At 43.8% G+C, this 23,954-nt stretch overlaps 1 protein-coding gene across 2 annotated transcripts in view; it reads right to left on the bottom strand.

Moving 5' to 3' along the window:
• LOC122560735 (protein kinase C beta type) overlaps positions 1–23,954 on the bottom strand; it is a 298,145-nt gene that overhangs the window by 71,964 nt on the left and 202,227 nt on the right. For both annotated transcript variants that reach the window (XM_043711728.2, XM_043711727.2), the window contains exons 4-5: positions 4,180–4,291; positions 2,904–3,032 (exon numbers count right to left, since the gene is read on the bottom strand). In XM_043711728.2, the coding sequence (XP_043567663.1) occupies positions 2,904–3,032; positions 4,180–4,291 (241 nt within the window). The remainder of the gene's footprint in view (positions 1–2,903; positions 3,033–4,179; positions 4,292–23,954) is intronic.

Raw genomic sequence — 23,954 nt, 5'->3', positions numbered from 1 at the left:
TCCTCGGATGCTGCCTGACCTGCTGTGCTTTTCCAGCATCACACTCTCGACTCTGATCTTCAGTATCTGCAGTCCTCACTTTCACCAAATAAGTAGCTGGGCAAAAGCTAAAGGCCCTGGGTATTGCAAAAAGCTGTGGGCCCTGACAACACTGTGGTGATACTATTAAAGACGGAAGGTTCCAGAACCAGCTGCACTCATAGCCAAGCAGGTTCAACACAAACAATCTCGACCTGGAAATGTGGACACTTTCCCAGCTCTGGCCTGTCCACAAAATGCAGAGAAAATTCCACTTGGCCAATTCCCAACCCATCAGTCTGTTCTTAGTGAAAATCTCCTGCTGGAGAGAATCCAGCCAATAGTTCCCTCCGAGCTTTTCATTCTGCTGCATAGATTACAGGGAGCTGCATATGACAGTGACTTCAAAACTGGAAGTGAATCCATGGGCATGCTGATTGGCATTCAAGCAGTGAGTAGGAAACCTCCAAGGTACAGTATATGTGTTTCTTTGTTTATTTCCCTTCCATATTCTATCCCGACTTGCAACTATATCACCATCCTTCTCCGTCACTGGGTCAAGATCCTGGACTTTTCCTAACAACACTGTGGGTGCACCTAACAGAGCCAGCAGTGACTCAAGAAGGCAGTTCAACACCACCTTCCCAGGAAATTGGGGACGATCATGTTGGCCTACCCAGTGACAGGCTCATCCTGTGAATGGTTACAAAAAACAACTGCCATTGCAGCACAGCACGATCCCAGTAACCGTTGTGAAATGAATGTGCTGTTATTTGGTTTCTCTGAAGGTATTAGTTGAGGAAGAAAGCCAGGCAAACAGCAGCAGGTTCACCCAATGAAGCCATCAGACAGGATCCTGACTTAAAGCCACAATCTGATGTTTGATAGGAATGTAATTTGCTACATTCAGATTCAGGTGCACTCGAAACAGCACTTATTCCTTCAAAATAAAGCACTGCCCTCTGATGGCCAGTTTATAAATTACCCCGTAATGGGAAAAAAACAAAAGAAGACTTGCATTCCAGTGCAACTTTTACAGCTTCACAGCATCCCACAGTATTTTACAGCTAAATGATGAGCTTGTGTAGCATAGTCACTGTTATAACATGGATCCTTCTTCTCAGCCAAACCCATACAATTGGCTATGCTTAGCTACCCTCTCATTTTACCACAGACATTTTCAAATATCCCCAACTAAACTTTGAGTGTGATTGTTCAATTTTGTTGGTCCTCCTTAAAAGGGAGTCAACCAAACATTCAGAAATATAGTATCCCTATTGTGTGGAAAGAGGCCATTTGTCCCCTTGGGTCTGCACTGACCAACTGAAGAGCATCCACCTATACTCAGCCCCCTACTGTATCCCTGTAACCCCATATTTACCACAGCTAATCCACTTGGCCTACACATCTAAGGACATTATGGACATTTTTTAAGCGTGGCCAATTCACCTAATCTGCACATCTTTGGAATGTGGGAGGAAACCAGAGCACGCGGAGGAAACCCACATAGACACAGGGAGAATGTGCAAACTCCACACAGATAGTCACCCGAACCAGAGTCCCTATCACTGTGAGCAGCAGTGCTAACCACTGAGCCACAGGGGCTCACTACCTAGGGAATGAGGGGAGAGTTACATGATCCAATCTGGTGGAATCACTCATTGGTGTTGAAAATACCAGTCACTATCAGTCTGGTGTAACATAAGCTGTAAGATAAAACTCTCAAGCTTTTCTCAAATTACCCTTAGGCTTCATTTCACTGATGTTATTCAACCTCCTGACAAAAACAAAGAGAATGAAGAGTCCATGATGGCACAGATTGTACATGGGTTGTTAGAGAAATGGAGTGGGGCTGGGGAGGGCCTACAAAAGGAAATAAATTTGATGTTGAAAGGTAGAGAGTATGAAAAAGTGTTGTAGAGACATGGCTGGAGGAATAGAACATGTGATATTGACTCTTGCCAATTATCTATGCTTATCCCAACGCAATCCGTAAATTTAACGCTCAATCAGAACTTTAAGTTTACCCATAATTCAGGCTCAGCTCAGGCTTATAAAACGAAAACTTGCAATTATATACCACCTTTTCATAACCTTGGGACATCCTAATGTGCATTACAATCAATGAAGTATCTTTTTGATAATGTGGTCACTGCTCCATTGTGGGAAAATGTAGCAGTCAATTTGTGGTAGAAAGATCTTATAAATACAAGTGTATTAACGGGAGATTATTTGTTTTAGTGATGGCTGAGGGCAAATTACTTTGTTTTGAATAGTGTGACAGGATAGGTTCTGTCTCTCGCCGGAAACAGTGCAGGAATCTCTTCATGCTGCTCTGAATGTTAACCTAGAATTTGGGCTTAAGTCTCTCAGTGAGACTTGGACCCACCTTTCCAGCACTGACTAAATAGCCCAACATACATACATCAAACAGACTCAACATGTAAGAACCCTTCTGAGTCAGAGGCATGAGTACTACCTACTGAGCCATGGTTGACAATAGGGTTGTGCTGGTTGAGCTTATCCTATAATATAAAGATTACCATCTTCAAGACATGTGCAAGAATTTAGAGACTTGCAGGGTCTTTTGTGGAGTGCTCTGTCTCCACAGGTTGTTTTTCTGCATTGCCTTGTCCCACCAGGGTAATTAGCTGCAGCGATGTGTACCTTCCAGAAGATGGCACCAATACTCCACCATTGCCGAGGCCGGTTAATACATCTCATTAGTCTGGCCTAGGCCAAGTTAGACATTTAAAACGTGATCAATATGGGGTTTTAGACTTATTTATTTGCACTTATCTCAGTTATATGTTCAGCTTGGTGTGAACCTTGAAGGTCAGAAACAGATTTTAAACATGTTATGAGCCCAGACAACTGATACTTACCTAAGACAGTGAGTAGATCTTTAATTATCTCAGCCTTAATGAAGATACGGCCCCTTCGTTCAGTGTGATCCATTCCACACATGCTGGGTACATTTGATACACATCGCTTATGCACGTTCATCATACAGGCTGGAAAACAAAACTTACATCAGAGATCAAAGAATCCCCACAGTGTGGAAGCAGGCCATTTGGCCAATCAGGTCCATACCAACTATCCGAACAACATCCCACCCAGACCCAGACCCCTACTCTATCCCTGTAACCTTGCATTACCCATGGCCAATTCACCTAGCCTGCACATCCCCGGAACACTTTGGGCAATTTAGCATGGCCAATCCAACCATCCTGCACATCTTTGGACTGGACGCCTTCAATTTTTTACTTTCGTCCTTTTGTCATCCATCAGTCTTTGTCCAGTCCTCTCCAGGCATTGCTGAGCCGTGATGGTGTCAACTGCTCCCTGGGATCTCAAAGAGTTGACCATGCCCGATTAGTCAATAAACTCCCAAACCCCTGCCTTCCCCCACTGAATCATGGATGGTCATTACCCATCTCTCACCCTGAACAGTGAAAATCCCCTCCAGCCCAGAGATGCTCAGAGTACCTCATCATCCTGAACTCATTCGACTGAAGTGAGGTAACTCAATGCAAACCTCAAAGAATCCTGGTGTCTTCTGATCAGGCCCCAAACCCAGAATGCTGCAATAGCCTTTAAAATCCAGAATATTAATCTCCTCTAAACATGAAACCAACCCTCAGGATATGTTAAGCCACATGTTAAACCTAACCACAGAAAGATTACTGCATTAACACTGAAGATTTAAACTCCCAAATGACTCATAAACTACTAGCCCTCATACTAGGAAGTATTAACCCCTACAACCTCAGAAACTTCTAGCTGCTGCTTCAGCAACCTTGACAACATGAATTCAAATCTCTCCATGAAGAATTTGAGTATAATTTAAACTGAATTTGGAAGTCTGTCCTTTAGTGAAGGAGTTTGTCATTCGCACCCAGTTTGGCCTACTTGACGTCAGTACCCACCAGATTGAGGACGATTCCAAATTGTTTCTGTAAGTGACTGACAGGTCACTCTGTTATATCAAACTGCCAGAAAATGGTTCAAGGAAATGGCTGAACTCCACCAGAAATGCTGACCTTGCCCGTGATGTTCACATTCCTTTTTGGAAGTCTCTACATGTTCCGAATTCCATCTGTGACACATGCATCAAAAACGGAGAAGGCAGAAGGTTTCCACCTGAATTTAGACACTTACAGTCACATTTCATGCCCTGGTGAATGAGGCCGTAGAGCAGGGAGCCACAGTGGTCACAGAATGTTGGGCTGGAATAGGTGTGAACCCGAAAGCCATGTTTGTTCCGGGGATCCTGAAAGAGAGAAAATCCAGCAATGTGGTTTGAAGTCAGCAACAAGCAAGATGAGCCTTAGTGGGTAAGGGATGGAGAGAATTGTAGGGAAGAGCAGAGGTATATTGTTGACTCTAAACTCATGGTGAACATGATCTGAAACTAACCATTACATAGAAAACATCAAAGGCACAAGGCAACAGAACCATGGACAGTTGCTCTGATGGCTAGCTGGGCAGGACCAGAAGTTCTATGGGGTTTCAGGGAGAGCCGAGCAGGGAATGGTGAGTACAAAAGACACAGGGTTCACCTCAGTAGTCACTCGGCAGAGTTTTGAGTGTGGAGAGAAAGGTTGCCTTGATAAAGACACTGACAGAGCATAATGAAAATCTTATGCCTCTTTATACCAATGGGATCGATGGGAGCATGGTGGTAATGTCACTGGACCAGTGATCCTGTAACACTCTGGGTAACATGAGTTCAAATCCCACAATGACAGCTGGTGGAATTGGATTTGGTTAATAAATGTAAAATCCGAGGCTAGTTCTAGTCATGGTAGCCGTAGCCTTTGCATGGTAACTATAATTGACTGTTGTAAAAAAAATCCATCTGGTTCAGTCAGATCCTTTAGGGGAGGAAATATGTTGAGCTCATGTGTTGGAGCTCCAGTAAGTTACTGTGTGTGTTTTGTAGGCGGTACACACTTCTGTCACTGTGTGTCACTGGTGAAGAGAGTCAATGTTAAGGTTCAGTAAAGACTACAGGAGCACATGCCAGGAGCAGTACCATGCATTCCTCAGAATTAAAGACAAGCATCAATCTGGGGAAGCTAATCTGGGGACTACCTTTGTACCAAACAGTGAAAGAAGCACATAATAAATGGAGCACAGTGATCCCACAATCAACGGACTGAATCTAAACTCTGCAGTCCTGCCACACACACGGAGTGGGAATGGGACAAACTTGCACCAAAAGTAATTAATTCTGGACAGGTTTGATATCTTTGAAATTAAATTGGATCAATAACTGACTAGAAAAAGGAGTCAGAATTTGGCGATGTTAACTGAATAAATAGCTGGGGGGATTGTAACCCTCAGAAACAGGTGAAAGTAAGGCTCAGGCAGGATGTAAATAAAATTAAACTCTTCAGCCTGCCTTGAAGCCACAGACTTCTGTTTTAGTGGAGACAATGAAACCAGCTGAACCAGTGTCAACCTAGGCATTGGAAACATTGACAGCAAACACATCCCTGCAAAATCCTCCTTACTAACATCTGGGGGCTTGTGTTAAAATTGGAAAAGGTGTCTCACAGATTAGCCAAATAACAGGCTCACGGAATCATACCTGACAGATAGATCCGAAACACTACTGTCACATTCCCTGGGAATGCTCTGTCACCCTGGCAGGATAAGCTTCAACAGCTAATGTGGCCCAGAAGTATGTCATTGGATAGGAGTTCCCATTGGGGTCTGAAACAATAACTGCAAATCTTATCAAAGCTCATGTCACATGATCTAACATAGACAAGGGAAGCTCTGCTAATTACCACCAAGCCCCTTCGAGGAAGCATTGAGGGTGGCAAAGGGCACAGAATGTCCCCTGGGTGAGAGACATCAATCTCTCAGGGGTGGCCCAGTAAACACTGTGGAGGCAAAGTCCCACCTTCATGTTGAGGACAGCTTCTGTCAGGTTGTGTGGCGCTACCACAGCACTTTATGGAACTGACTAGGAACAAATCTACTAACTCACAACTGGGCGTTGAAGAGGCACTGTGAACTATCAGCTGAAGTAGAATTGTATTCATCAATAACCTGTAACCTTGTGACCTGGCATATCAATAAAGTTACTCTTCATTTTTCTAAATTCAATACGTATTGGCCCAACTTGCTCAAACCTTCTCATAAGACAAGCCCGTGGAATTACCCAGAAGTTTCTCTAAACTGCTTTCAATGCAAGTGTGTGTGTGTCTCTCTCTCTCTCCCCTTAAAGTAAGGTGACCAAAACCGAACACAGCACTCTGGGTATGATCTCACCAATGTCCTATACTTTAATATCCAGCCTTTCCTTGCAAAATAGCTTAATTATTTGTACCTGCATGCTGACTTCTTGTGATCTGTGTAGAAGAATACCCATATCCCTCCATACTTCAGCATTCTAGAGTCTCTCTCTCCAATCAATTAATAATCTTGTTTTATTTTTTCTGCCAAATTGGACAACCTTATTGTTTCCCAAATTATGCTCCATCTGTGAAATTTCTGCCCACTCAACTTCTGTAGATTCTTTTGGAGATTTAAAACCCTCCTCTCAACTTGTTTTCCTACCTACCTTCATAGGTAGGTCAGCAAATTTCACCACCATACAGTTAGTCCTTTCATCAAAGTTATTAATATCATGCTTGTTTTACTTCTCTGAAAGAGCTATCTAATTTGTCTTCCCCTACTGTGCTGCATGTTGTTTTAATTATGTATCCAATTCACTTCTGCACATTATTGTTAAATCTGCTGCCATCACACAGGCTATGTATTATATCAAATTCTGATCTTGCCTTTGGCTGTTTTGCCAATTACTTATCCCCTGGTGTCCTCTAGTTATTCAGGGGATACAAGTTTTCCCTTTGTAATCGACAGTCAAAACCCTACATTATTTTGAACATCTCTATTAAGTGTGAGTTTTTTAACCCTTGCTTTTGAAGTTAGGAAATGCACACTTGCTGATGACCAAATAGCAGAGAATAAAATGTGAGACAGCCATTCAATAGTATACTTAGTGAAACCTTACAGTTAACAAGGGAGGGTAAAATCTATCATTGGGAAACCTGCAACATACAGGAACTATCTTTTATGAACCTTCCTTCTGTGACTCCCTTTCAAGTGTAACAGCAGGGTTTTGGAGAAAGCAGGATCAGAAATGAAGAATATTTTTTCCAAACTGGTCTTTAAATTGTTGCGAGCTTGTTTGAGGACTTGTGTATGGATGTAATACACATATAGACCAGTAGAGGGAGCGCTGAGTCACTAGATGTAAAAAGAATAAAAGCAAAATACCACAGGCATTGGAAATGTTATGAACAAAAAGTGCTGGAAAATTCAGCAGAGCTGGCAGCTGACATGAAGAGAAGTCGCGCTCACATCTCAGGATCTGAAATGAGATGTCTGTTTCTCTCCTGGGATGGGCTGCCAGGTTTCCTGGTGGAAAGCCCCACATTTTGGCCATCGTGGGGTGTGATCCATGGTCATTTACCTGGTACCCTCTTCACATGAGTGGCTACAGCATAGGGCTGAGCACCTCCTTGCTCCTTGCACTTTGAAGCTCCCGGGGGCCACCGGTGTAAGAGTTTACAGACTGTGTGGCACAGCCAATCTGCTCTTCTTAACGGGAAGCTGCACAGAAATACAAAGAACACTGGAACAGAGAGAGGCTTCCACACAGATGGATATGGTACTGGAAGACATAGAGGAAGGACATGGCTCCACAGGGACAAGAAGAAACTCAAGAGCAGGCCCCAGTAAAGGAAACCCAGGAAGGTCACTTCCAGGTGTCTGGACCCAGGAACCTGAGAGCTATTCTGTGAGGAGTCGAATGAGCACCATTAGCTGCTCCAGATGCATCCTCACATGACATCTCCTACCCACCAATAACATCTGCCTCACTACCCCTTCACTCAAACAGCTGCACTCCCTGGCATTCAGAACTTATGCCCAGTTACTTCACTCCATCCCGGCATATCTTACCAACGCTGCCAGTCTCACAGGCAAAGGGATTTCACAACAGAAGGGAGCAAACCAGATCAAACCAACGGGCAACAGGGACACCTACATTTGCGGGCTAGTAGGATACCATTCTCTGCGTCATGGAGATGGCTGTGTCAGGTCCACGCCATCAAACACTGAAGATGATGGCACCTCACTGATGGATTTCTCTTCTCAATGTCCTCATTTCTGTGTGGCAAGCCAGATGCAGATGGCATGAACATTGAGCTTTTGCTCACACAAACCCCACCCTTCTGTCTTCCTGCTTTCAGATACTGAAGAACATACTGCCACCTGCTCGTGCACAATAACTTCAGGAGGTGGAAACAGAGTAATGTCACTGCATTGTAACAACTGAGAAACTGGCAACGCTCAAGAGGCCTCTATCAACCTCGGATCAGTAACTACAGAGCTATCTGGGAGACTACCAAGCCTGGAGCAAAGAATGGTCCATTTGCCAGCTCAGTGGAGGGCATGGTGGGAGATCCTGCTGAAAAAGACACAGATCAGGACTCCAATTGGTCAAAATACATGAAAGAGCAGTTGGACATGCACACTGAGATGCTATCAGTATTGGCTGACCCTGACGGACAGCCTCTTGTCAGGAAACACAGAGGAGTCTGACTCCAACTTAATACACAGGGCCTGCCCTCAATTGCCTTCCTGACTGCGTGCTGCACCCCTGCTCTCTGTCAGTGACTCACAAACAAAGACACTGCTGTGCCTTTGGCCATTAGCACTTCCCAACCTTGTATAATTTAAGAAATACTCTTGTCCATTGAAGTGGATAACTGCACAATTTTCCAATTGTACTCTTCTTTATTCTTGACCATTCACTGCAAGTGGCTTTGTAGCCTCCCTACACACACACACACACACACACACCACTTCCTATTGTGTGCAGTTTTGGTCGCCATACTATAGGAAGGATGTGGAGGCACTGGAACGGGTGCAGAGGAGGTTTACCAGGATGTTGCCTGGTATGGTAGAAAGATCGTATGAGGAAAGGCTGAGGCACTTGGGGTTGTTTTCATTGGAGAAAAGAAGGTTTAGGGGTGACTTGATAGAGGTGTATAAGATGATTAGGGGTTTAGATAGGGTTGACAGTGAGAATCTTTTTCCACATATGGAGTCAGCTATTACAAGGGGGCATAGCTTTAAATTAAGGGGAGGTAGGTATAGGACAGATGTCAGGGGTAGGTTCTTTACTCAGCGAGTCGTGAGTTCGTGGAATGCCCTGCCAGTAGCAGTGGTGGACTCTCCCTCATTATGGGCATTTAAGCGGGCATTGGATAGGCATATGGAGGATAGTGGGCTAGTGTAGGTTAGGTGGGCTTGGATCGGCGCAACATCGAGGGCCGAAGGGCCTGTACTGCGCTGTATTCTTCTATGTTCTATGTTCTATGTTCTATGTATCAGCATCGCGCCCAAAGCCCACATGCTCTAATCTTTGTTTACTTATCTCTTGTGTGGGATCTTATTGAAAATCTTCGGAAATACAAATACACCATGTCCTCTGCTTCTCTTTCATCAATACTACAAATAGCATCTTTAAAAATACTCTAACAGGTTTTTTAAAGATGATCTTACATTTCATAAATCTGTGTTGGTTCTGACCAGTCATACTATTTTCTAAGCGTTCAGTTATTGCATCTTTGGCAATAGATTCTAACATTTACCCTACTATTGACATCATAGTAACAGGTCTGCAGTCCTTCCTTTTCTCTCCCTCTCCCTTCTTTAAGTTGCGGCACTTGCTATTTTCAGAAACCTTGCTGGTCTATATCGAATTTTGAAAGATAATCACTAATCCATCCACTACTTCAGTCGCTACAGCCTACAATACACTGGGGTGCAGCTCATTTCGCCCAGAGGTTTTATTAACTTACAATCAAATTAATTTTTCAAATGTTGCCACTTTATTAATATAAATTTTCTTGATTTCCTTTTTACTTTCATTTCTGCACTTTTTTTACTCTACTAAGTTTTCTAGAGCTTTTGGTCTGTAACATATGGAGCTTCAATTCTCTTCCTGGTTCTTAGTGAAACCAAATTGGTTCTCTATTGCCTCCGTGAGTGCCCCCTGCTGGCCTGACATTTCCCTTCAGCCCTCCATTCCCAGGTCATTTTCACCAAATCACATCACAACCAGGTTTAAACAAGTGCAGACAATACAAAGCAGGTTGTGGCAAATAAAGAGACAGCACCAAGAGGGAAGGTCTGGAAGACAGGGTCAGTTTAAAGGACAACACAATACATCACGAATACAAGGGGGTGGGAAAAGGGCAAGTTAACAAAAATAAAATGATAGCACCAGCCCACTGTGAGTTTTCAGCATTTTCTACTTTTGGAATTCCAATAAGGTTCAATCCAGGTTGGGTAACCTTCACTGGAAACTTCTCAGGACCACTTGTGAGGGACCAGAGTTCAGATAATTGTAGATTCTGGATGAAGGATATTTGGCACTGACCCAGGGGTTCACGCACCAGATCGCACTGAGGCAATCAGAGAAGGCAGGTTCCAAAAGATCCAAAACGCTGCACAGAAATCTCAGACAGGGAGATGTTACCGAGCGTGTTCTCATTTTTTTGTCTAAACTTCAGCACGAACGAGGGAGTCCAGCTCGGAAAACTCAACTAACCCTACCCCCATAACTGAGAGTAACTCTCCCACCCGCATTCCTCCTGACAGTGACTGGTTCCTCACGTTGGGGGATGTACACTAGGGTTCTGCTTGAAGGGGAACCACTAGAAGACCACAGACCAGACAACTGATATTGTCCAAAGGAAATAGACACATTGTACCTATAGAGCTGCGAGGGATGTTAACAGACATCTATTTAAGTCACCAAAGATTTGAGTCAAGTTTAAGGAATGCAAGAGATGTGTTCAACTGGCCAAAGATGAGCTGCAGAATGAAGGGCCTGCAGCAAAAGCAGTGTTTGTAATGAATGCCAAGCAAAGCCAGTGAGGGAGCTGCTGATGACACACGGTATCCCAGGCACAGCTTGATGAAGCTGGGAGTAAATCTCTTCACACTTACAGGGCCTGATTATCTTGTCACTGGAGACTGCTATTCTGGTTGTTGGGAGGAGGATCAGCTCACTCTGTGACTGCCGCTGTAATTGCTGAATGACTGAAAGCAGGAGTCAGCTGTTACAGCTTTCCTGACATTTTGACGAGCAACAATAGCATTCAGTTCCTGAGTGAAGCACTTAGTCACTTTATAAAGGATTGGGAAATTCCATACCACACATTATCTCAAAACTATTCCCCGTCAAGTGGAAAGGTTGAGGCAGCTGTGAAAATTGCCAAAGGAATCAAAGAAATTGAGCACATCTGACATTGATGTATACAAGCTGAAAAATGTGTTGCTGGAAAAGCGCAGCAGGTCAGGCAGCATCCGAGGAGCAGGAGAATCGAGGTTTCGGGCATAAGCCCTTCTTCAGGAATGAGGAAGGTGTGTCAAGCAGGCTAAGATAAAAGGTAGGGAGGAGGGACTTGGGAGAGGGGCATTGGGAATGCGATAGGTGGAAGGAGGTTAAGGTGAGGGTAATAGGCCAGAGAGGGGGTGGGGGCGGAAAGGTCAATAAGAAGATTGCAGGTCAAGAAGGCGGTGCTGAGTCCGAGGATTGGGACTGAGATAAGGTGGGGGGAGGTGAAATGAGGAAGCTGGAGAAATCTGCATTCATCCCGTGTGGCTGGAGGATTCCTAGGCGGAAGATGAGGCGCTCTTCCTCCAGGCGTCGTGTTGCCATGGTCTGGCAATGGAGGAGGCCAAGGACCTGCATGTCCTTGGTGGAGTGGGAGGGGGAGTTAAAGTGTTCAGCCACGGGGTGGTTGGGTTGGTTGGTGCGGGTGTCCCAGAGGTGTTCTCTGAAACGTTCCGCAAGTAGGCGGCCTGTCTCCCCAATGTAGAGGAGGCCACATCGGGTGCAGCGGATGCAGTAAATGATGTGTGTAGAGGTGCAGGTGAATTTGTGGCGGATATGGAAGGATCCCTTGGGGCCTTGGAGGGAAGTAAGGGGGGAGGTGTGGGCGCAAGTTTTGCATTTCTTGCGGTTGCCGGGAGTGGAGGTTGGGTTGGTGGGGGCTGTGGACCTGACCTGACCTGAAGGAGGCGCGGAGGGAGTGGTCTTTTCGGAATGCTGATAGGGGAGGGGAGGGAAATATATCCCTGGTGGTGGGGTCCGTTTGGAGGTGGCGGAAATGAAGAAGGATGATACGATGTATCCGGAGGTTGGTGGGGTGGTAGGTGAGGACCTGGTGGCGATTGGAGGGGCGGGGTTCAAGGGCGGAGGAGCGGGAAGTGGAGGAGATGCGGTGGAGAGCATCATCAACCATGTCTGAGGGGAAATTGCGCTCTTTGAAGAAGGAGGCCATCTGGGTTGTTCGGTATTGGAATTGGTCCGCCTGGGAGCAGATGCGGCGGAGACAAAGGAATTGGGAATATGGGATGGCGTTTTTACAGGGGGCAGGGTGGGAGGAGGTGTAATCTAGGTAGCTGTGGGAGTCGGTCGGTTTATAGTAAATGTCCGTGTTGAGTCGGTCGCCCGAGATAGAAATGGAGAGGTCTAGGGAGGGGAGGGAGGAGTCTGAGATGGTCCAGGTAAATTTGATGACTGTACATCAATGACTGTATTGGCGCTACCTCATGCTCCCACGAGGAGGTTGAACAGTTCATCCACTTTACTAACACCTTCGACCCCGACCTCAAATTTACCTGGACCATCTCAGGAATAATAATCTGCTAATACACAAGAACAGTAACATATATTTGGGTAATGCGGGTAACCCAAAATGTACTTGGAAAAGTAAATGTGTTTATTTTGTATAAAAGAAGGGATGTTTGATTGAAATGCAATCGTGTACAAATGTCCTTCCTGGTCTGCTGTAGTCATGTGACCTTGACCATGAAGCACAAACATTGCAGGCAGCCACCTTCCTGAGACTTCAATCAAGAATCCATTCTGAGCAGGCAGCTGTCTCTGTTATGCACAGAACACCAGCTTCAGTGTTTCTTCCGACTGGTGGTCAACATGAGGGACCACTGGCTCATCAGCTGAAGGGGAGCAGTAGGTGGTAATCAGCAGCTCCACCATCTTGGAATGCCTCACCTAGTTGGATATTTCAAATGTTTGGTCTGGCCGAGCCAGCATGTGACTCCAGACCCGCAGCAAGGTGGTTGACTCTTAACTACTTTCCCAAGCAAGCCATTCAATTATATTAACGGCGAGAAAGGAACAAAAGAATAAAACCAGATGGACTACCTGGCACTGGAAAGTACAATGGTAGAAACAGCCCTAGTGACCCGCAAAGTCCTCCATGCTAACATTTGGGGGCTAGTGCCAAAACTGGGAGAGCTGTCTCACAGACTAGTCAAGCAACAGCCAGACGGAATCATACCTTACAGACAATGTCCAGACACCGCCATCACTATCCCTTGGATAATTCCTGTCCCAGCAGCAGGACAGACCCAGCAGAAGTGGTGGCACAGTGCTACAGAGTCAGGTGGGAGCTGCCCTCAGAGGCCTCAACATTGCTTCCGAACCCCATGAAGTCTCATGGTATGTGGTCAACTATGGGCAAAGAAACGTCCTGTTGGTTATCACATACTGCCACACCCTGCCCCCTTCTCCCACGTTCAGCCAACGAATCAGATGCTTCCATGTTGACTACACTTGGAGGAAGCACTGAGGGTGTCAAGGGCACAGAATGTACTCTGGATGGGGACTTGCAATGTCCACCACCAAAATGATTCAGCAGCTGTACTACCGACTGAACTGGTCAGATCCTAAAGGACACAGCTGTAGACTGGGTCTGCAGCAGGCAGTGAGGAAACTAAGAGGGAAAAACATACCTGACCACATCTTCACCGAACTGCCTGTCCATGACAGTATCGATGAGTGACCACCGCACAATCCCTGTGGAGTTATGGTCCCATTTTCACATTGAGAATACCCTTCTCATCTCATACTAGGGGGATATAATTGACCAACACAATTTTCAACCTGGCATATCCTGCACTCAAACATTACCGTCAAGCCAGCGATTGAACCCTGGGTCAATGAAGAGTCCAGCAGGTGTAACAGAAACAGCATAAGGCATATCTAAAAATGAGATGTCAACTTCCTGAAGCTACAAAACAGGACTACATGTATGTCAACAGCAAAAAGAAAGGTGATGGCCACAGTTAAGTGATTCTAAGCTGTGCTCTAAGCTCTGCAGCTCAGCCATATCTATTTATGAATGATATGGGACAGTGCTCCACAAATATCCCCATCCCCAAAATGGGGGAGCTAAGCACATCTGTGCAAAAGATAAGTCTGAAGCACTCACAACAATCTTCAGCCAAAATTGCTATGTGGACAATCCATCTCAACCTCCTCCAGAAATCTCCAGCATCATAGTGAAACTTCCACTGTCAACATCCTGGCTGTTACCATTGCCCAAAAGCTGATGAGGTCCTATAAGCACTGTGGCTACAACAGCAGGTCAGAGGCTAGGAATTTTGTAGCAAGGAATTCTCTTCATGACTCCCCAAGGCCCAAATCAGGATTGTGATGGAACACTTCCCACTTGCCTAGATGAGTGCAGCTCCAACGCTGAGTTCCACCAGTACTGATGCTCAGCAATAGCAGCAGGTACCACCTACAGGACACACTGTTACAATTCACTAAGGCTCCTTACACAAACCCACAACCCACTTCCACTACAAGGTCAAGGACAACAGATACACGGGAATGTATCTGCAATTTTCATCTGAGCTACTCACCATCCTGGCTTGTTCCTTTACGGTCAAAATCCTTCCCTAATGGTATTGTGGGTCTACCTATAGTTCATGGAGTGTAGTGGTTTAAGAAGGCAGTTCAACAGCACCTTCTCAAAGGCAATAAGGGTAGGCAATAAATACTGGCTCAGCCAACAATGTCCATATCCTGTGAGTCAATTAAAAACAAAAATCACAGCTTGTAGGTGGGGAGAGAATTCCACTATCCTGTGAAAAAAGGACTTTGTGATTTTATGTCTGAATAACTTAGTATTAATACAATTTAATTAAAGGAAGTAACTACAGAGATAATAGATGCGCTGGTAACATCTTCCAAGAATCCTTACATTCTAGAAAAATCCCAGATGATTGGAAAACTGCCAATATAACACCCTCATTCAAACAAGGAAGAAATCGAAAAATAGGTCATTATAGGCCAGTTAGCTTGACATCTGTCATCGGGAAAATGTTACAGTCTATGATAACGGATACAATAGCAGAACATTCACAAGTACATCATGTGATCAAAGAGATCAACTTGGTATCATGGAGGGGAAATCCTTCCAAACAAATTTATTAGAGTTTGATGAGGATGTAACAAGCAGAGTACAGAAAGGGAAAGCAGTGTATTTGTATATTTAGATTTCCTAAAAGAAATTCAGTAAAAGGTTCTACACATAAGGCAACTTAATAAGAGTCCAAGATGTTAGGGTAATATATTAGCATGGATGGTGAACTGGTAACTAATAGAAGACAGAAAGCTGGGAAAAGGGGGGCATTTTCAGGATGGCAAACTGTAAGTAGTGGAGGGCCAAGGGGATCAGTACTATGGTCTCGATTATTTACAACATATTAGTGACTTGGCTCATAGATATGAATCGTACTCTAGCCAAATTTGCAGGTAACACAAAAACAGGTCAAGTGGAGAGAATGACACACTGTCTCAGGATAGAGACAGGTAAAGTGAGTGGGCAAAACCTTGGCAGAAAGAATACAATGTGGGAAAATATGAAGTATGCACTACAATAGGAAGAATAGAAGAACTGTATATTATTTAAGTGGAGACAGAGCACAGAAAGCTACAGGAGAGAGGGCGCTCATGCAAGAATAACAAAATGCTAGCATACAGGTTCAGTGGGTAAAGGGGAAGGCACATGGACTGTTGCTATTTATTTCAAAGGGAATGGAGTATAAAAATAGGGAAGTCTTGTTAAACTTATGCCAGGCACTGGTTACAGCACACCTAGAATACTGTGAATATTTTTGGTTCCTTTACCTCTGTAAAAATACACTGGCGTCAGAGATAATCTAAGAAGGCTCACCAGGTGATCCTGCGTATGAAGGGATTTTCTTATGACGTGAAGTTGAGGAGGCTTGGACTGTACTCATTGGAATTTAGAAGAATGAGAGGCAACCTTATTAAAACATACAAGATTCTTTGTGGCTTAACAAGGTAGAATGGAAAGATTGTTTCCCCTTATGGGACCAGAGGAATCAGAGTAAAGATGTTGCCCATTTAAGACAAGATGAGGAGGAATTTCTTCTCTCAGAGGATTGTGAATCTGTGGAATTCTTTACCACAGAGATCTGCAAAGGCTAGGTCATTAAGTATACTCAAGGCTGAGGTAGACATTTTTAATCAATAAAGGAATCCAGGGTAATGGGGAAAAGGCAGGAAAATGGAGTTGAGAATTATTGCATCAGCCATGTGTGGAAGCAGACTCAATGGGACAATAGCCTACTCCTGCTCTGATGTCTGAAGGTTTCATGTCTTTTTTGTTCGGGGCTACCCCTGTAGAGAAAAACAGTTTCTCTCTATCCACCCTTTTAGTCTCTTTGTTTAGTCACTTTTCAAAACCTACTAAACTCAGGATAAGTGTGAGCTATGTTTATGTTCGCAAGCTTCCACTTAATCCTTAAGTTCCATGAATTATATTAATCCTGTGGAATCATAAAGCTTTTCAGGAAATCCTGACCACAAACTGAAAATATAACTGTTATTTGTCCTGGAACAGTAGGCCGACATTATTATTACTGAGAACTGGAACAATGAATTAGGCTTTTCTGCAAAGAATTAATCTGTGGTTTGAAAATGAAGTGAAAAAATAATCCTTGGCTACTTATACCAGTTAGGATTTAATGACTGAAAGATAGAATGATCTTGGTTAGGTTTTAAAAATATTGAAATATTGATATATTTTTATGTGTAAACTAAAAGGAAGATGAAGTGCTTTGAGATGATGAAATGAGATAATGGTAACACATAATATCTGAACAGAAATGACCAGCCTTCTATCATAAGGGAACCTCCATTGTAAACCACTGTGGGATTTAGCACTCCATAACTTTATCAGGAATGATCATACAGGAAGACAAATGAGGTGCTGCATACAGGAGAAAGCACAGCTCAGTTTCAACCCAATCAACATTGTGATGTCCTGTCTCCAGTTTTCAACCCTTAGTTCTGCTGTCCTATGTGTGGAAAAAAATGCTTCCTGATTTTACCCTTAAATGACTTTGCTTGAATTTTCAGATAGCTTCCTCCTGAATTTTCCCCACCAGAGAAAACAATTTCCCTGTGTCCACCTGCTTTAATCCCGTAAACTCACTTGGATCATACCCTAACCTTCAGAATTTCAAGAGAATACAAGTCCAGTTTATGAAGCCTGTTTTCATCATGTAATCTCAAAAGCCTTCCTAACACTCTGGTAAATCTCAGCTGCATGTCTTTTAAAACTAGGATATCTGCCTTACTTTTGGTGTACAAACTGAGTGCTCTAGGTTTTTAAAAATGCATTTGTTCACGAGATGTGGGTATTACTAGGGCTCAGTGGTCAGCACTGCTGCCTCACAGTTCTACCAGCGACCCAGGTTTGATTCTACCCTCAGGAGATTGTGTGGAGTTTGCACATTCTCCCCGTCTCTACATGGGTTTCCTCTGGGTGCTCCGGTTTCATCCCACAATCCAAAGGTTAGGTGGATTGGCCACATTAAATTGCCCATTGTGTCCAGGGATGTGTAGGTTTGGTGAATTAGCCACTGGATTACAGGCAAAGGGTAGGGGGTGGGTCTGGGTGGGATGCTCTTCGGAAAGTTGGTGTGGACTCGATGGGCAGAATGTCCTGCTTCCACACTGTAGGGAATTCTAGGATTCCTCCTTAATGTTGCAGTCCCAGCCTCAGGTTGCAGACTTTCCACTCTGTATCAGATGATGTGGTTTGCCAGTCATTAGAAAGCTTCTAGACCATATTACAATTCCAAAAACTTAGACTGAACTTCCTCCTAAATTCTGAGTTTGCTGCCAGTTTCACACTTCTAAGGTCTGGCCTCCTTCTTTATTCTGGAGTTGTTTCAAAATCTTTTACTAGCTATGCTTTCATCAGTTGTGAGCCGTTATTATTTTTAAAAAACTGATCACACTTCCCCTCACTTGTTAAACCAAGAGATTAATCCAAGTTCCTGACATTGTGCTGTCCTTCTGTTCTAAACCACTATTAAAAGAAAACACTTCTAGAAATTGGCTAAGGAAGAGTACTGGTTATGGAATAGAGTCACTGAGTCACACAACATGGAAACAGACCCTTTGGTCCAACTAGAAGAAAGTCAGCACTGCAGATGCTGGAGATCAGAGTCCAACTAGTCCATGCCGATCATGTTCCCAAACTAAACTAGTCCCACCTCCGATCACGTTCCCAAACTAAACTAGTCCCACCTCTGATCACGTTCCCAAGCTAAACTAGTCCCACCTCTGATCACGTTCCCAAACTAAACTAGTCCCACCTCCGATCACGTTCCCAAACTAAACTAGTCCCACCTCCGATCACGTTCCCAAACTAAACTAGTCCCACCTCTGATCACGTTCCCAAACTAAACTAGTCCCACCTCTGATCACGTTCCCAAACTAAACTAGTCCCACCTCCGTGCATTTGGCCCATACCCCTGCAAACCTTTCTAATCATATGCTGATCCAAATATATTTAAATGTGGTACCTGTACCTGCATCCACCCTCTTCCTCTGGCAGTTCGTTCCACACACTAACCACTGTCTATGTGAAAAAAGTTGCCCCTCACGTCCTTTTTAAATCTTTCTCCTCTCACTTTAAAAATATGGCCCCTACTTTTGAACTCCCTCACCTTAGGGGAAAGACCTTTGCTATTCACCTTATCTACATACCTCATGATTTGATAAACCTACGCTTCAGGGAAAGAGGTCCCAGCCTATCCAGTCTTCTTTTATAACTCAAATCCTCCATTTCCAGCGACATCCTGATAGGTCTTTTCTGAAGCCTCTCCAGTTTAATAATATCCTTCCTATAACAGGGCGACCAAAACTGGACACATTACTCCAGAGAGGCCTCACCAACCTCATCATTACGTCCCAGCTCCTATACTCAAAGGTAGTAATTGATTTTTAAATCAATCTGCTCAAGGATATTATCACACACCTCTGGAACAGGTGGACTTGAGTAACTGGTCAGTGTAGTTGTTTACTGGATTGGTCAAGGAGAAAGTGAGGACTGCAGAAGCTGGAGATCAGAGCTGAAAATGTGTTGCTGGAAAAGCGCAGCAGGTCAGGCAGCATCCAATGAACAGGAGAATCAACGTTTCGGGCACAAGCCCTTCTTCAGGAATGAGGAAAGACTGGATTGGTCAGTCTGTTCTGGTAATGTTTATAGTTCTTGATTAGAAACCTGAATGCAAATTCAAACCCCACCAAGACAGTTTGGGAATCTAAATTCAGTGCTGCAAGAATTTGCAAAGAAGAATTTGAAATCAATAAAGATGATCATGAAGCTCTTGGATTTTCATGAAAAACTGAACTGGTTTATAATTGCCCAGGAGAGATTGAAATCCCTGCCTAGACTATATGTGACTCCAGTCTAATACCATCATTGCAGTCTCTTAATTGTCCTCTGAACGGTCCTGACAAGGTGCTCAGTTGTATCGAAGCTTATTTCCAAGCAGGTGGCTCACCGACCATTTGGCACCATCATCTCAATACATTGCCAGCAACGCCTACTTCCTGTGAATTAATTTAATAAAAAAACACAATGTGAATTAGGTTCAATAAGTAATGGGCTCTAGAAGATGAGTTTGTAATGACAAATTGGCAGGCTGACTGCAGAGAGACTCACACTGTGGAGAGAGGGCACAGTGTTGAGGAAAGACACAGGGTTTTATACAGGGACTGTGGAGCACGTGGCTGGGTATGGAAACTGAAGTGATAACTTGTCATCTCATTGTTTGAAGATGTAACTGTGCAAAGCTTAGCACAGTGTAGGATGGGCTCGGTTTCTACAGGAATGCCTAGTACAACCATAAGATTGAAATTACAACTTCTGAAATGTTATATTACAATAACAGTGCAATCTATGCAAGATGGAAAAAGTTACACTGGTCTGAGCAGAACTGGATGAACCTCTTTATTCTCGGTCAGATTTCTCAAGGATGGTGAGGAGCTTCATAAACTGCAGAGGCAGTATTCACCATACAAGGGTGGTGAGGAGCTTCATAAACAGTGGGCAGTATTCACCATACAAGGGTGGTGAGGAGCCTCATAAACAGCGGGCAGTATTCACCATACAAGGGTGGTGAGGAGCCTCATAAACAGCGGGCAGTATTCACCATACAAGGGTGGTGAGGAGCCTCATAAACAGCGGGCAGTATTCACCATACAAGGGTGGTGAGGAGCTTCATAAACTGCAGAGGCAGTATTCACCATACAAGGGTGGTGAGGAGCCTCATAAACAGCAGGCAGTATTCACCATACAAGGGTGGTGAGGAGCTTCATAAACAGCGGGCAGTATTCACCATACAAGGGTGGTGAGGAGCCTCATAAACAGCGGGCAGTATTCACCATACAAGAAGTTGTAAAGTTTGTCTTTGCCCTGTGGGGCTGCCCCATAGCGATGTTCTAAGGAGAGGCTTGGTCACAGAGACTACAGTGCAGTGGGTATCCTGTGGGCAGGCGAGGGTAATCTGAACAGAAGGCACCTGTGCACAGTAACCTCCGCTTGTTCCTCGTTGATCAACATCTCAACATTAAAATATTTATTTCTTTTTGCGAATCCCAGTGTGGCCTCATTCCCTCTTACATCTGTAACTATCTCCAGTCTGTTGTGTTATATCTCATGACTAGTATGTTTGTATATCTTTAAGAGATAAAGTCATGATACTATTGCTGTAACATAGCATGTGACCTGAAGGTATAAGGGTCTCACACCATTTTGCCCTGGGATCACTTGAGGCATGACATGCTACTGGAAGCCTCATGTTCTTTGCAACCCATTAGCTTAATATTATCCAAGTTGCTGTTTGTTTATAATAGGTTAGCTGTAATAAATACTGCTGGATGCTTTAATACCACAATGTCCACACCCAGTTCCTTATACTAGGTTAGAGTAACATAAGAATGGTGCATCTCGTGAAATAACCTACTCGAGGTAAATTCATATCACAGGTGGCAGCACTGGCCCCTGACTTCGGGGACAGATATTTTGAAACCTAATTTAAGACCAATGAGGTAACAGCTTTGGACAACTGTGAAAGTGGACAAAGAGGCAGTTTCTTACCCTTTAGCAACTTGAGCTTCTGTGGGTACAAGCAGCCACACAGTCATAGAGATGTACAGCACAGAAACAGACCATCAAGTCCAACTCGTCCATACTGACCAGATATCCTAAATTAATCTAGTTCCATTTGCCAGCATTTGGCCCATATCCCTCCAAACCCTTCCTATTCATATACCCATCCAGATGCCTTTTAAATATAGTAATTGTACCAGCCTCTGCCACTTCTACTGGCAGCTCATTCCATACAAACACCACCCTCTGCATGAAAAAGTTGCACCCTAGGTCCCTTTTATATCTTTCCCCTCTCATCTTAAAGCGATGTCCTCTAGTTTTGGACTCCCCCTACCTCAGGGAAAAGACCTTGCCTATTTACCCTATCCATGCCCTTCGTGATTTTATAAACCTCCATAAGGTCACCCCTTAGCCTCTGATGCTCCAGGGAAAATCGCACCAGTCTATTCAGCCTCTCCCAATAACTCAAACCCTCCAACCCTGGCAACATCATTGTAAATCTTCTCTGAACCCTTTCAGGTTTCACAACATCCTTCCTACAGGAGGAAGACCAGAATTGCAGGCAGTATTCCATTAGTGGCCTAACCAATGTCCTGTACAGCTACAGTATGATCTCCCAACTCCTATACTCAATGCAATGACTAATAAAGGAAAGCATACCACTATCCTATCTACTTGCAACTCTACTTTCAAGGAACAATGAACCTGCACTCCAAGGTCTCATTGTTCAGGAACACTCCCCAAGACCTTACTATTAAGTGTATAAAGTCTTGCCCTGATTTGCTTTCCCAAAATGCAGCACCTCACATTTATTTAAATTAAACCCCATCTGCCACTCAATGGTCCATTGACGCATCTGATCAAGGTCCTGATTTACTGTGAGGTAGCCTTCTTCGCTGTCCACTACACCTCCAATTTTGGTTTCATCAGCAAACTTACTAACCATATCTCCTATATTCACATCCAAACCTTTTATGTAAATGATAAAAAGCAGTGGACCCAGCACCGAGGCTTGTGGCACACTGCTGGTCACAGGCCTCCAGTCTGAAAAGCAACCCTCCACTACCATCCTTTGACTTCTACCTTTGAGCCAGTTCTGTATCCAAATGGCTAGTTCTCCCTGTATTCTACATGATCTAACCTTGCTAATCAGTCTCCTGTGAGGAATCTTGTTGAACAGCTTACTGAAGTCCATATAAATCATGCCCCCCCATTCTGCTCTCACTAATCCTCTTTGTTACTTCTTCAAAAAACTCAAATTAGTGAGACATGATTTCCCAAGCAAAAAGCTATGTTGACAATTCCTAAACAGTCCTTGCCTGAGGTAGGCTTTTAAACCTCACACCTGACAGAACTCATTTTCTTTTGATTCAAATATCAGCCTTTTCAACATCTAAGGAAATTTCTAACTGTGCCTTAAAAATGAAAGGCTCAAGTTACAAATACAGACCAAAGACTACAGGCTTGTACTGAAGTACAGTGAATACTCTAGCTCAGTCTCTTTAAAAAAGAACTCAAGAGGCTACTGAACAGGTTTAAAATGAGCAGTTTTAAATAGTCCAGAAACACCGTCCAGTATCACGCAAAGAAAAAACTATAGACAAAAACATTCTACATTAAGAAAGCTTGCTGGGTCTAAAGTTAAAAATCACACAACACCAGGTTATAGTCCAACAGGTTTAATTGGAAGCACACTAGCTTCCAATTAAACATGTTGGACTATAACCTGGTGTTGTGTGATTTTTAACTTTGTACACCCCAGTCCAACACCGTCATCTCCAAATCATTGCTGAGTCTAGACATCATTGGTTCCACATTTCTTTCTCAAAGTTGCTCTGAAAATAAAAAATTGTTCCTTTTCCAGCAGGATTACCACATACAAGACAGAGACATGATACTACAAGCCTGCAATTCATAAAGGAACAGCAACAGGAAAATGTAAAGGGAAACATGCAAAACAGGTAAAAGGAGAGGGAAGAAAACCAGTGAAGCAAACAAGCAAGCAACTAACCATACTCTGTTTCTCAGACAAGCAAGCAACTAACCGTACTCTGTTTCTCAGACAAATTAGTCAAGCCGTCAAGAGAAAGTAATGCAAACACTTAATTGAGGATTGGGCATCCAGTTACACCTTTATTGGAATGTAAATATTTAAACAACATATGCTATTCGATTTATAGATCAAGTAATAAATGGCCCCATGAAAAGAGCTCCAACCATTCTGCTTGCCATTGGCAATGAGGGGCTTTGGAGAATTCGCACATCCAGCCTTTCCATTGATGATTAGTGAGATCCAGAAAAAATCTGGGAAGTCCTTGAAGACCAGCTCAAGGTTAGAATTAACTTCAGGATGAACAGACTCCAATTTATATTTTACAAACAGTAATCCCAATGTGCTATTGGCCAGTTTGCTGGAAATACCACAGCAAAGAGCACGAGTGTGACTTCACTGAAGAGGGATTGTAGGAATGGCTTGTTGACTTATGCAGTGCCTCGACATTAGTTAAAGCCTTTCGGAAGGAATTTTTGAGCAAAACAAAAGGCCATACTTGAGGATGAATGCAAATATAAAGCCATTGTGGT

Source organism: Chiloscyllium plagiosum, unplaced genomic scaffold (assembly GCF_037043375.1).
Source record: "Chiloscyllium plagiosum isolate Xiang-an unplaced genomic scaffold, Cpla_swu_hap1 HiC_scaffold_20, whole genome shotgun sequence".
Classification (NCBI taxonomy): domain Eukaryota; kingdom Metazoa; phylum Chordata; class Chondrichthyes; order Orectolobiformes; family Hemiscylliidae; genus Chiloscyllium; species Chiloscyllium plagiosum.
This window is presented reverse-complemented; position numbering and strand designations above follow the sequence as displayed.